Below are 14,622 nucleotides of genomic sequence, written 5' to 3'. Positions count from 1 at the left end.
TCCCCTGTGCTTCAATCTTTTCAATAAAACAAGATGATCATGTTACCTCATTACTGATACCCCTTTTAATATTTCCCTTCAACTGCTGTCAAACCAAAGTGGGCCCTCGTTCAGCAAGCAGTCTTGGATGGTGTACATATACCTTTAACTTAAAAGCTTTTTCTTCCATACAACCCTACGGAGAATCAATCAAACTCATTTAAGGAAAGGATTGGAGCATTCTTTCAAACCAACAGACTGCAGGAACTGGTGGACAATTAAACAGCTTTAAGCACAAATGTGCCTCCTTAACTTGGACCAGTGTTTTTACCTCGGCTACTAAGAAATACTTCACAATAGACTTGGGCCACCTGGTTTTGAAACCAGAGAGCCTTCCCTGGCTATGGAATTCCTCTGGGGTGTTCCCAAGGGAAAAAACAGTAATTGTGCACTTTATAAAGCTTATCAAGTTAATTTAAAAGCCCCTGGAGTTTGTTGTTCATCAGTCCTCACCTAATAAGCAATACTCGCCAATACTGTTCTTACATTCCCGAAAGAGTTAATACTGGGGTTAAGACCAGGAGACTAAAGTAGCCATAGCAACTAGTCATAGCTTTGAAGCATGACAAAGATTAACAGTTAACGTGGACAGGATCACTGTAAACCCATCCACAATAGCACAGCTTTGTCCTTGACAGTGACATTTACTCACATTAAATTATTAGCCCTGGCTAGTGTGGGTCAGTGGATTGAATGCTAGCCTGCAAACCAAAGGATAATTGGTTCGATTCCTAGTCAGGGTACATGCTTGGGTTGAGGGCCAAGTCCCCAGTAGGGGCCACGTGAAAGGTAACCACACACTGATGTTACTCTTCCCCCTTTTGTCTTCTCTAAAAATAAAATCTTTAAAATAGTATTTTTTTAAAAAAATTGAGCATCATCTAGCATCAAGACAAAGACCTTCGCCAAGGAATGTCTTAACTGAGTGCTTAACAATTGTGGCACCTTCCTAGATGACAGTATATAATTTCCATAGTATATATACCTCAAGATGTACATGTACATGCTTCATATGTGTAGAAGAAAAAGCTTGATGACACACAGCATTTTCTGGCTCTAAAAAATAACTGCTCATTGCATGTGCCTGTTAAGACAAAAATTGTCTGTTAAGACAAAAATTGTAACAAGCTGCCTCCAGAAAACCTGAAAGAGATCATTCTTTTCCAACAGAGGTACAATTTACATTGTTTTACAATTAAAAAGATGTGCCCTAAATCCTGACAATCACTGTATGGCAATTATAGGGCATTTTACCATTGAGCTGAGGAAGTAAAAAAGTAGTGGAAAGGAAAACAAGGGCTTTGAAGTCAAGGCTGGCCTGGGTTCTGAATATACCACTTGTTTAACAAGATGAGTAATTGTGAGGAATTATCTGCCCTCCCTTTACGTGATACCTCTCAAGTGGTCATGTATCACGTTAGAAAATAGGCCCTGTACAATGTTTGGCAAAGGAGTACTCGAATATAAAACTTCCTCTCCTGAAAACCACAGCGTAGGCAGGACAAAAAAAATTTTTTTTTAAGATTTTATTTTCAGAGAGATGGGGAGGGAGGAAGACAGAGAAACATCAATGTGTGAGAGGAACACTGCGAGAGGATGTGGCTGTGACTTGCACACCCTCAACTGAGGACCTGGACAGCAACCCAGGCATGTGTCATGACTGGGAATAGAACCAGCAACCTTTCAATACACAGGCTGGCTAGTGCTCAACCCACTGAGCAATACCATTCAGGGCTAAAAAAATTTAACTTTCTTCCCTGATCCAGCTAACACTTCCTTGATGCTTCCAACACCCGCTGGCTTTTTTTTTTTAATCCTCACCTGAGGACATTCTTTCATTGCCTTCAAAGAGGAAGTGAAAAAACATCGATGTGAGACAAGCACTGACTCGTTGCATCCCATTCGTGCCCAGACTGGGATCAAACCCACGTTTTGGTTACAGAACAATGCTCCAACCGAGCCATACTGGCCAGAGCTAGCCACTGTTTTAAAAGATTTTGTTCTTGCCCCTCTCCAAATCATCAGCGTGCTCATGTATTCCTTAATACTTAAAAAGTAGGCAACTCCTCCTCCCAACCTAGCTTCTGGAGGCCAATTTCATGTCTACTAAACTGCCATACATTGTCAATACAAGTCTACCAGCACCAGGACAGCCAGTTCAATGTCTTGTCCCCATTAAACCCCCGAGAGCTTGCATACAACAGCCAACCATTTCATCATTGCAGTCTAACGCTCCCAACTCCTTGGCCTTCCTGCCAGTACTGGTTATCCCACACCTGCTTATTTGGTAGTATGGCTGAAAGTCAAATCACACTGGGCCTACTTCAAGTTTTAGAATCCTTTTAGCTTTACCTCTAAAACCTTAAGGCAGCTGCACAACCTCCTTCCTTGTAAACTACTTCAGATTCTTTACCCAACATAGCCTTTCCTTCTGTGAGCTCTGCCTTCACTGCCCACCCCCATGCAGGTCTCACCTGCCTCTAGGTAGGTAGTTTTTCAAAGGGCCCTCAACCAAAGATTTGTACCCCATCCCCCACTAAGTGCCTATTTGTCACGGGCTGCCACGCAGGGAAAGTATGACCTTTAAAAACAATTAAATGACACATCAACATTCTAATTTGTATTTACTTATAAAGCACTCTTGCTGAAACATGATTTTATCTAAAAACAAATTTCCTATAAATTCTGGTGGCACAGTCAGAATGGGTTAAAATAAAGCTATCAGCTGCCTAAGTTTCAAAGGATAAGAAATTGCTTCCTAAAGAAAAATTTTCTTTCAAAAAATTTAAGCTTTCAACACTTACATTTTTATACTTATCACTTCCGTTTCCTATCCAGTTAACAAAGTGACCCCACCCCCACCCCAAGGAAATAACAGCATTCAGCAACTTATCCCCTAGGTTCTGATTCGAAGTTTAGGGGCTTGTTAGCAAGTTACAAAATACTAAAAAGGAAGTTAACTCACCCCAAATGAAATCTAAATTAAGGAGCTACTAAAACAAAGGTGCTTATTCGCAAGAGAAAAGGATTTTAAAAAGAGGGAAAGCCACCTAACAGGCTACGTTTCTGGAGGGCTTCACTTTGCTCTGAAAATATTTTCCCTCTCAGGACCTCTCCAGACGATCACCACAAAGAAACAAAGTATCAATGCCTCCAGAGGTTTTTCACTTCCCGGAAGACTAAGTCCCTACACATACTAACAGTAAAAGAACTCAATGGCCAGATTCAGATTCTAAGACCTTAAGTAAGAGACTCTTATACAATGCCGTTTTTATGTATGTCAAAACTAAGGAAAAACTGGATAAAACTAATGTTCTATACACATACTTCATGTTAATATGGGAAATTTTTATAGTTGGTTATGTGTTCCATAAAATTAAGAAACTGGGATCCTAAGTGATGTCTATATACCGTTATAATGAATTTCTGCAATTCAGGCAAAGTTGCATGAAAAAAATTAAGCAGTTATACTGAGTTTTCGAAAGAAATTTTCTCTTTCTCAGAACTTCACAAATGTGCTGCAGTTGAATTGAGGTATCCAATGAATCAAAATAGGATAAAATTGTTACTTAACACTATCAGATTGTGTTGATAAAAATATATATACTCCAACCCAGTTTTTTCTTTAGCTACTTTAATTATAAAAATCTTTCATTTGTCCCCCTCTCCAATGGAAAACAGGCCGTACAAAAATATACAACTGGAGGACATCACCAACTAGGTCTTGCAACTGAATCATGTTCAGGATTCAGAAAAGTAAAAGCATATTAAGACACAGCACTAAGGCAGTGGTTTTACATAACCAGCAATTTTATCACCTGGGGGGAACTCCTCCAAGTAACACAGGGCTTGAGATCACTGTGGAAAACTGAGCCAATGAGCCTGGAATTAGGATGCATACATTTAGAAAAATTTCTGTGATCACTATTACTGATTAAAACCATTATACTAATATGAACCATGACTACAATAATAAGCAACCAGGACTCCCCCCATTCCAATATAGGTATATCTAACTAAAAGAGTGGAGATGCCATTTTTTGATCACGTATTTTTAAGGAACTGTAAAAAGTAAACAGATTATCTCCTAAAATTAAAATTTCTCTAATTTGTCTTCACCTTTCTGCTTAAGACATGGAGTTCAGAAGTAATCCACAATAAACTGAGACCCGTATTATTGCATATTCCTGAAAGCGTGAAAACCAACTACAACCCTAAGTTTCCTTAAATTATCACCAATAGTGACTTCTAGTGAAGACCTGTAGTCATTATACCACACGTCAGTTTTAATGACTGATTTTATCATTCAATTCAGAGAACACATGACCAAACTGACTAATGGGACTTTTATAGTAACCTCAGAACTTTTAATATAGCCACAACCTAAATGTACAATAGTTTTTCTTTCGTATTCTTTGCAAGCCATACATATTTGTGCAAAATGATTGTATATTTCAAACTGCCCAACCCACCAACCCCAGTAAGTCCGAGACTGACTTCATCTCAGCCTCTACGTTAGCCACATTATAACCAATAATTATCTTCTTTATAAGTTTTTCTAACTTAAGACTCTGAAAGTTGTTGTACTGCCCAAAAAGGTCCATGTAAATGTCCATTTATAACATCAGTTTAATTGTTGACATACCCTTATTACTTCCATGAATTTTCAGCTACCCTGCCTTGTTCCTAACAGTGTTTAGGCTTTGAGAAACCCCCGAAAGACAAAAGCCCAAAACCAGAGCTTCCAGCAAATCAACAGGTAACCTTAAATCTTCTGTAGCAAGGCTCACACTGAAGTTCATTGATTACCAATTCTCCCTTCTGACACCAATGACTCTCATCTCGTTGACCCCTTTGCATGACAGGTAAAGGACGAAAGGAAGAAATCTGTTTAAGACCTACATCTTACAAAATATCCTTATAGATTCAACTCAATGCAGGGACTTTTTTCCATATTAAAATCACAATAATCCAAAGCTATAATAAAATAGCACATTTAAGGAAACTAAGCCACAAGACTGTTGTATTATGATTTAATCTAATTGCACAAAATTTTGAAATTACAGCTCCTATGGATTTCTAAGAGGAAGGTTATGCATGCCTCCATATTCAAGTCTGCACTGTTACATTTGAACCATATAGTGAGTTTTACATAATGGATCAGTTTAGAATTCCCATGCAACACCTCAAATTATATAAAATGGAAGCAATTTTTAAAGCTTTGTGGAAAGTTCTCATGCTAATGCTAAAAGCCTTTTAATGGGCAACTTTGGGTTATAATGTACTAGGTTGCTAAACTTGAAAATATTGGTCACTGAGTATCATGGACTTTGAACTGGCTACCTTAAAAAAACAAACACACACACACACACACATACACACACACAGTCCCCCCAAAGTAGTAAGAACTAACGATCACTTAGGTGACAACCAGAAATTCCCTTCACTTTAAAAGCCTCAATTTTGTTTTTTGTAAGATTTGTGTAACCAACTACTTTCCATGGGACAAGAACTATGGTAATAGTGGGTCTGACTATTACAGTTACGCTATTATTTTATTAATTCAAAAGCACTTTACAAGAAAATATAAGTATGGCTTCCAATAGGAATGTTACACCTGAACTTGATACCAAGCTCACAGATTTTAGTTTTGCAAGGAAAAACAGGCTTTCATGTTAAACAACAATTTGTAACCAAAACTTTAATCCCAAGGATTCTCACAAAACATATTACAAATGACAGCATGAAAAAAAACTTTTGCACAGTAACTCAAAGTTCAGCTCTACAATGTACCCTTAAACTGGCAGGACACTGGTATCTTGAAGTCTCAAATTTCCAAATGAATAATGTCACAAAGAGCTATGTATTCATATACAGCAATCACGTAAGAAATTTATGACCTAAAGCAAAGAAAGGTAAACTAACTTTCTGGAAACTTCTTAGATTCTACACTAACTGGACAACTTCTGCCCAGTGTAAAGACTAGCTGGATTTTTTTTTTTTTTAATCTCTAATCTAGTTTAAGGGTGCAGCTTTAATTTTTACCTGCTGGTTTGTGTTCACAGCAGCTTTCGAAGGCTGCTTGTTCAACTACAGCTGCATGTTATATCCCAGCTATGGAAAGTCTTAAGTTCAATTTTTGTCAGTTTAGTTTCCATAATACTAAACATCACACTTTAGCTGGGAGAAGTTAAGAGATTTATTATCAGTCTATGCAAGACTCAAGTTCAAAGCAAAACCAATTTTGCTTAAGGGAACATTGTAAAGTAACAATTATTGGTATTACATTGCCTCATATGATCCATTTCAAACCATAGAGAATTACATCTTCATGTCACTGTTCCAAGACAAAGGTGAACAGCTAAAACATCTTAAAAATGCACCAAGCTTATGAAGTCTCAAACAAAACTTGAATTTTCTGTACATACTCCTGTCAAATGAAGTTATTTCCTGTACACCACTCCTCTTGAAAACTGGTCTATTTCCTTTCATTTGACCTAGATCGGCTAAAAAAAAAAAAGAGAGAGAAAAAAAATTCCATCTGTAATTTGGTGACAGTGACAGAATTTCAATACACTTTAATGCTAGAATAGGCTTAAGACCTATTTCTTTTTAATACATTATGTATGCAAGGTGTAAAATGGCTCAAGTCATTAAAAACCTTACCTACGAGACCTAGAGAAAGATCGGGACGGCTTGTGATTTCTTTCCCGAGACAGTGATCTCTCTCTTCTCCTATCCCTAGAAAGGGACCTAAAAACAGAGGAAAAAAAAAAATAAGACCATTAAGACCAAAATAAGACCAAATAAGAACAAGTACTACTAGTAAGTCTTTGAAAACTAAGAGCTGGTTCATTCTCACAACTTAATATTGGTTCTATGTACCACTTCACTCATTACTAAAGCCAACGCCTATTACCATATTAATCAAGTCATTTGGAAAACAGCTTCGCAATAATAGCAAGTAACACCGTCATTTCCAAGAATGTGGCCGAAAATCATTTACCTGCTCCGGCTGCGGGAGAAGCTTCTCCGTCTTGGAGATCTAAAAGCAGAAACAGGAAAGTTAGGCTAATTGTCAATTAGTTTTTATGGCGTGAGGCATTTCCCAACTTTTCAATCTCACTGTTGGGCCCAGTGAATGTGCCGGAAGAACTGGCACCCATCGTCCAAAAAAAGAAAAAAAAAGAAAAAAAAAGAAAAAAAGGCACAGAAGGATTAAGGAACCAAAAGCTCAAGTGAAAAGCAGGTATTCCAACCATGGACTCACTTTAACAAAGAATGCTTCACAGCAGATCTGTCCAATGCAAAACTTCATGTCAAACTAACTTCAGTACCCAAAACACCACGCCAAAATGTAGTCCCACAAGTAGTTCCAAAAACAGTACCATAAACCAGTATTTGGAACCCATGCAAACCTGTAAGTCTATGACAAGACTTAGGTACCAGGTGGATAGTGTAATTTTGTGAAAACGCGGTAGGTGTAAATATTGATGCCATTAAGTGCTTACATTAGAACTGCATTTGTGATCGTCACATTTAAGAGTGTGTTTAGACTTATCAAAATTACCTTAGCTTGGCCCGCTTCACCCCCAAAATTTTAAAATTTTGAAAACTGTTAGTAAAACCATTTAAAGGTGATAGGAGTCAACAAAATTTTGCTAGAAAGGAAAGCTAAATCTGTTAGTTATTAAAATTTTTAGTTTGGCATCTCACACATGCAAATAAGTTTCATTTGAAGATCTAAGTTACATTATGAGTTCCCTATCACCCTTAAAAGTTTTATTCAAGCAATATATATGTACATTACCATTCAATTATGCACAGCCAGCCTTTGATCCAGAAAAAAGAATTACTTTAAGCCGCTTACTCCTTATTTTAACCAGCAGTAAACTGTATTAAGCAGGAAAAACTTACTAGTTTTGGGTTTCAACAAGCTAGAAATGGTGAGGTGAGGCTGCCGGACTGACGGCCAGGAAGAATTTGCTGAAAAGGTTTTGCCAGATGTTGCGTTGGATTTAGTTGGTTGGCGAAGGGGGTGTTGTGGATTTTTCCTGCTTTTTTGTTAGCCGAAGGCTGCTGCTGTAGTTGTTGTGAAGACATTTGGTAAATAAACAGCTGAGCTGATTGGCCAGGAATGTGTGGGCGGTCGAGGTGGCTGCTGCCGATTTGGTTAAGGTTGGAGAGAAGGCTGAGAGAAAACAGCATGCTCGGGAACCAAAGGGCGGTGCAACCTGACGACTGGCCATGCCTGGGTCATGTGAAACGACACCAGCCAAGCTGAAATGGGGCGCGCTGGTCACATGACGCTGAAAGGGCTAGTTGACTGGCTAATGCAGACTCAGAGGGTGGTGAGAAGAGACATGATGGTGACTCTGTAACGGGGTTCATTTTTATTAATAGATGGACCAAAAAGCACAAAAAAAAATGAAAAACAAGCCATCAGTACAACCATCTATTAGCTAACAAATACTCTTTATTATGATGGGCAACAGTGTGCTGTTTTTCAAAATAGCAAAAGGGGCAAGATTTTGAACTCCTATCTCCTAGCAGGACTTCACTCACCTGTAAGAGGTAAATTCAGTCCTATAGAAACTATTTTGGAGGTTTGAGGAGATGTGGAGTTAGCATCCAGACAACACTGTCTGGGCCAAGAATGATGCCATTTTCAATTATAAAAAAACTGATTTCTCTTCTATTTGGGTTTGAAGAATAGATGACTGGGATTACTTTTTTAGCCCCCTTTATTGGTCAGTGACTTAAAGTTAGTTTCAGAAAGATTTCTACTTTACCAGTTGTAACATTAAAACAGCTGCCTGATTGATAAATATTACAATCGTGCTAATAGTAGAAAACACACTTTTGTGAAGAGCTAGAGTTGAATGTAATGTTTGTCATTATGGAGTCAAGAAATGGAAAAAGGCCTAAATTGATGTATAAGGGAAGACTTGGAAAGATGCAACTAGAAGATGAACTAGAAGACAGATCCAAGATAGAAGTTACTGACTACCAACATGAACCTAAAGACAAAAGCCAACACTCAGCACAACTCACATACCCCAAACTACACCCAGCAAATGTTTCATAAAAACCTCCGATTCTTCACAGTAAGTTTAAAACCCACCAACAAACTTTAAGAGAAATACCTGCTCCTATTAGCTACTCCATTACACCAAACCTCTAAACACGCTCTCTCAAGTACCTGCGACGAGGTGGAGGACTCCTTCTCCGGTAATCATCTCTAGGGCGGCGACCCCAAGAGGGAGGTGGGCCACGATTTCGACTTCTCTTTTCACCATTCGACAGTTCCACTCTTACTCGGCAGCCACATAGTGTTCTTGGAAATAAAAAAACACCAAATTTAAAGCAACCAAACTTATTTTCTAAAAGATGTGTATTAAAAAAAAGCAAAAAGCACTTCTAGTTTGCATCTTAGCAAGAAATATTTTGATCTTACTCTATATTCGCTGGTCTATCCACCCCCACCCATGTCCATGTAAACAGCAATAAATAGAAGACTTTTAGCCATTTACATCACCCTTTCCCTTTAATTCAGCGCCCAATAGTGTGACACAAAAAACTGCAACCACCATTAAGTTTAGATATGCCACCACATTTGGACAGTGACTGGAAAGAGGTAAGGCCCTGAAAATGTTTCTGTAATCTGCTTGGATAAAGCAGCTTTTTTATACAGCCAATCCTCAGGCCATTTAATTTTAGGGTATTAAGGGTTTAGAGTTTTCCTTAGTTTCACCAGATCCAACAGTTTCAAAGGCCAAACAAAAGGGGAAAAACAATATTCCCCTTTTCACTATTAAGACTCAAGTATTACCAGTCAGCTAATAGGATACTAATTACTGAGGGAAATTGCTATACACCTCATACTTTCTAAAAGTGGTGCATCACACATGTAAAAGATAATGGTACAATAACCCCCCATGTAACCTTAATTCAGCTACAATTATCAGTTCCTGGCCTTTCTTTTAGAAATATGATCCCACAATTGTTTTTAGAAACAATTCTAAAGTGACAATACAGCTGACAGTGGAGAATTTAAATTAAATGCTTTGACCATTTTTTGGATACATCTATCCACCAAGAATCGACTATTAAATTTCTTATTTTCTTCTACAGCCAACTGAATTAAAAAACAAAAGAACCGTCCTACGTATCTCTACTAAAGCTGTTCAGCCCTTTTTTTGATTGCAAAAAAGGTTTATGTAAATCTCCAATAACATCAATTTCAGATACTCAACAAGGCACTCAGAACCACGTATCCTAGTTTTTAAGTCTTAGAAACTCAAGCAACATATTTACTGTTAGTATAAACTGATGATTATATTACCTCCCATCTAGCTCTCGAACAGCATCGGCTGCATCTCGGGGATCTTCAAATTCAACAAAAGCAAAGCCGGGAGGGTTTCTAGCAACCCACACACTTCGGAGTGGTCCATAATAGCCAAAAGCTCGTTCCAATTCAGTCTTGTTACCGTTGTTTCCAAGATTACCTACATAAACCTTACAATCCAATGGACAGGAATCACGATGCATTTCTGTTTAAAAAAAAATTTAATATTTTACCCAAATCATCTCTGCAATGAAAAACAAAGCCTTAGAGACCACTGACAAAATATTAAAAACCAAGCAAGTAAAATTACCACCCCTGAAACACCCATTTCTCCCTAATTCAGGGGTGCCCAACCTTTTGATGTCTCTGGGTCACACTGGAAGAGTTGTTGTCCCGGGTCACATGTTAAATACATTGGAACATATAGTCACACAGACACACAAAAAAAACCCTCAATGTTTTAAGTAAATTTATGATTTTGTGTTGGGCCACATGAGGCCCTTTGGCTGGACACAATTGTTCCTGGTAACTGTCAGGAAGCCAGCACAAACTGCTTAAGGTGAAAAAAGCCTCCTTGAAAAGTGAGGGAAAAGAAACACTGAAACACTGGAGGTACGATTACTACAGTGCAGGCACTGAGTTAGGGACTTCACATGTTATTTCAATTAGTCCCAAAATAAAGCACTTCGACATGGACGATAACCTGCTCAGAAGCAAATCCTGAGGCTCAAAAATCAAATGAAACAGTGCAGAAGGATAAGCCACTAGAAAAGTGATAAAAATGTGCCTTGTAAGCCAAAACTTAACCTCGAACAGCAAGACAAAGTGTTAAGAGGTTTTTTAGGTTACCAGCAAAAAGATATTGGCCCAAGTGTCCATCAACGGATAAGCAAAATCTATAAGCCATACAATGGAATATTATTCAGGGAAAGTAGTACTGATAAATGCTACAAACCTAAAAGGAAAACATGGTTAAGTTACTGATGCCAAACACAAAAGTGCGTGTGTTACGATTCCATCCATTATTAAATGTCCAGAACAGGTAAATCCAGAGGAAGGTTAGTGGTTACATTTGCTATTCAGGAACTAACTGCACTTTAGGGGCTTGTATTTAACTACTTAAAGTCCCTAGGCAATGTTCCCAATCGCCTTGCAGGCTTGTTTCAAAGGCATTAAAGAGCGGCCTCCTCAAAAACTGAGCTCAAGGGCTTTTTCATAAACACCACGTTCTTCTCACTTTGGGCTTATGCAATTAAAAAAAAAAAATACAGATCCATCCTATTTGCGTGACCACACCCTGTGCCCCGGAGTCACGACCAAACCACTAGTTTCAGGTCTACGGATTAATGGGAAGCAGCTACAAGACCAATGTTGCCCACAGAAGATTGGGTTGCGGGGGTGGGGGGGGGACCTAGGTTCAACGTGTAAAAAGTTGTCACATTAGAACATGAAAATAAAGGTGAGTACAGAAAACATTTATATGCTCCGAATGTCCAGTTTTGTTTAGTGACTTGAAGAAATCGTAGAAGCTTAAGAAAACGTGGGGCAAAAAAAAAAAAAAAAAGGCGCCATAAATTGAAACACCGCGCGGCCTGGAGTCCGGTACGATTACCGGCCCTTCCTTCCGCCTCAACAGTCGAGTAATCCGAAACTCCGGTTCACCTCCCAGTAAGGGTTTGTAGACACCTCCACTTCAAGGCCAGGTTACGGCCTTGAGTGGGCATTAAGCCCCTGCCACCGCCCCATGCTGAACGTCACAAAATGGCGGCGCCGTCCCTTTGTCTCAATCTGGCGCCGCCATTGGGCCTGGCCCCACCTCGGCACAGTTGTTTCGGTTCTCCCTTCAAGCCTTTGGACGCTGGTCTCTTACCGAGATCTTGAATTAGGGACTCAGCGGCTTAAATTCGCACACCTTCCGACGGCTCTTCCTCGCTCCTCCGCCCGGCTCCCACAGATGCTTTCCCCTACCCGGCGTCCACGAAATGGCGGACCACCGCCTTCTCCTTGCCCTTATTTATACGGCATGCTGGAATCACATGATTGGACAGGTTCGCCCAATGAGATGCCAAGAATGCCGTGACGTAGCGGCAACAAACGCAACGAACCGCCGATTCTGGGAGCGCGCTCTGTGTGCGCCGCCTGCCCTGTAGAGATGCGAGCCGTCGCGTTCTCGTGATCCCCAAACCTGTAGCTCGCTCCGGTGTTGTTTCCCGGTTTTCGGTCTCCAAGTTATTATCAGTCTGCTCTCCTTCCTCTCCAAATGGGCTAGAGTTCTTAACGCTACTGCCATCACTTCCCAAAGCTCCTAATAAGATGTAGGTACTAGACGAATTCATTACTTGATCCTCGTCTGCGGTTTGGTCTAAGACCATCGCGTTTACAAACGTGCTTCAAAGTTGCTCCCAAGGTCACTGAGCTGTGTGACCGAGCTGCCATCAGATTGTGCCCGCCAAGTCCTACACTTACGGAAAAGCCGGATCTTGGAAAGTGCCCAACTCTGGCTGGTTTCCCGCCTTTCACCTAAACTACAGAATTTGGCAGAGGCGGGTGGCGTCCTCAGCCTCGCCTCTTAAAATGGTTAATAGAAACTCAAGGACGAATGATCCCTGTCAGCCATCTGGAAACTCGCACCTTTAGCGAATAACAATAAAATGAAGTTGCTGAAGAAGACTGAATTCAAATTCATGCCAGACAAATGCCAGAAAGGCACCTCTGGTATTCTTCCTGGAAAGTGGGGTAAGGGTGGGGTCCGTGAGCCACTCACACCTTCCTGTTTTCCACTCACCCCAGGAAGACAGAGCCCGGGGAATAGTTAACTGTTAAGAGAGAAGTACCGCGACTGTGTTAGAAAAATCACCAGATTTCCATCTCCCGAACTGTCAGCTCAGCTAGAAAATTTGTCTGGTGCCCTCAAACTTTCTCCCCTACGCCCTTGCAGTAGAATCTGACTTACATATTGCTAAAATACATTTAAATCTGCTCTCAAGGAAAAAAAAAAAAGGCAAACGTAACATGTGTTTTCAGTCATTAGCTGAAAGGTATGCCAATTATTTATGTCTTATCTTTCCTAGATGTTTTCCTTTGAAGCCTTATCTCTCTAAAAGGTTTTTATGTAATGAAAAAAACACGAAGATTTAATCACTCTGAGCCTTCTTTTTTTCATTTGTAAAATGGGAATTTCATATCGCAGAGAAGAGGGTAATGGGAATTCCAGTTGCGGAGCTAGGCCTGGGGTGTTGAGGCCGGTGGGAGGGGGGTGCGTTCAAGCAAACCCTCTCTCTTTCACTTTTTTCTTTTCTTTCGTTCTCTAAATGTTTTTCTCTTCTGGTTCACTTATGTTTGCCTTTGCTTGTTCCTCTCCTCTGTGTAAGCTTTTCTCTTCTTTGTAATTTTTTCTTCTGCCAAAGCCAAGTCAGGTAGTCCTGGATTTGGACCACAGCCCCACTGCCAGTTACTGATAAAGTGTCTTGAAAAGAATCCCTTACCCTGTCAGAATTAGCTTCCTCTGTAAAATGGAATAATAATGCCAGACTTGCAGGGTTGCTAGGTGCTGTAGCCTCCCACAGGAATTTCAGCTTTTGTTTTTTGTGGCCCCTGCTGCATCCTCAGGACCTGGATACAAATCTGGCACACAGCACAGGCCATCGATATGTATCTATTTAATTATTTAATTAATTAAAAGAAGTATGTGTGTAAATCACCTGGCACAATCTCTACTCAAAAAATGCTGGCTCTTTTTAAATGTTCCTTTCACATCTCAGTATCTCATCCTTTCCCACCATTTTTCCTGTTTTTGTTTTTGTGTAATGCTAGTCTAGTATGCATCTCTCAGTGAAGCTCTCTTAATTCCTCCAACTGTATTTATGAATAACATTTTGAACCTCCTCTGGCTATCCAAACATACTTTCCATTTTCTGGTAACTGCAGCCAAATGAATTATCCATTTCAATTCTGGAATATTTTAATGTTCCTGATTTTTTAAATTATATTTTATTGTTTATGCTATTACAGTTGTCCCAATTTTTTCCTCTTTGCCCCCCCCTCTACCTATTCCCCTGCCCCCACACCCTCTGTTCCTTTTACTTTATTTGACCACCAACCATCCTTGTCTAGACCCTAGAACCACATGAAGCTTAAGAGGACCTATCAGAATTTCTTGGTAGGGACAGGAAATGAGCTCATATGTTACAGTGAACATCTCTTGATTTCTTTGGGGGAACTACCTTTCTCACAAG

General features: G+C 39.7%; 1 protein-coding gene across 1 annotated transcript; it reads right to left on the bottom strand.

Moving 5' to 3' along the window:
• Window positions 1-4,384: 4,384 nt before the first annotated feature.
• On the bottom strand, window positions 4,385-12,373 carry SRSF3 (serine and arginine rich splicing factor 3). The gene is made up of 6 exons (XM_054569285.1): window positions 12,258-12,373; window positions 10,385-10,592; window positions 9,242-9,376; window positions 7,046-7,084; window positions 6,706-6,792; window positions 4,385-6,545 (listed from the first exon to the last, which is right to left on the bottom strand). The coding sequence occupies exons 2-6, from the start codon at window positions 10,588-10,590 to the stop codon at window positions 6,518-6,520; spliced, it is 495 nt and encodes a 164-aa protein (XP_054425260.1). The 5' UTR covers window positions 10,591-10,592; window positions 12,258-12,373; the 3' UTR covers window positions 4,385-6,517.
• Between the last annotated feature and the right edge of the window lie 2,249 nt (window positions 12,374-14,622).

Source organism: Pteronotus mesoamericanus, unplaced genomic scaffold, assembly GCF_021234165.1.
Source record: "Pteronotus mesoamericanus isolate MK-2021 breed Mesoamerican mustached bat unplaced genomic scaffold, CSHL_Meso_final contig_20, whole genome shotgun sequence".
NCBI lineage: Eukaryota > Metazoa > Chordata > Mammalia > Chiroptera > Mormoopidae > Pteronotus > Pteronotus mesoamericanus.
Note: the sequence above shows the minus strand (reverse complement) of the source record. Positions and strands in the feature narration are given on the sequence as shown.

Excerpts from the sequence above, each read along its gene's own strand:
- SRSF3 (XM_054569285.1), bottom strand. The coding sequence starts at position 10,590 with ATGCATCGTGATTCCTGTCCATTGGATTGTAAGGTTTATGTAGGTAAT. Across the intron at positions 6,793-7,045 it reads TTCTCCCGCAGCCGGAGCAG|GTCCCTTTCTAGGGATAGGA; the intron begins GTAAATGATTTT and ends CTCTGTTTTTAG. Across the intron at positions 6,546-6,705 it reads TCTTTCTCTAGGTCTCGTAG|CCGATCTAGGTCAAATGAAA; the intron begins GTAAGGTTTTTA and ends TTTTTTTTTTAG.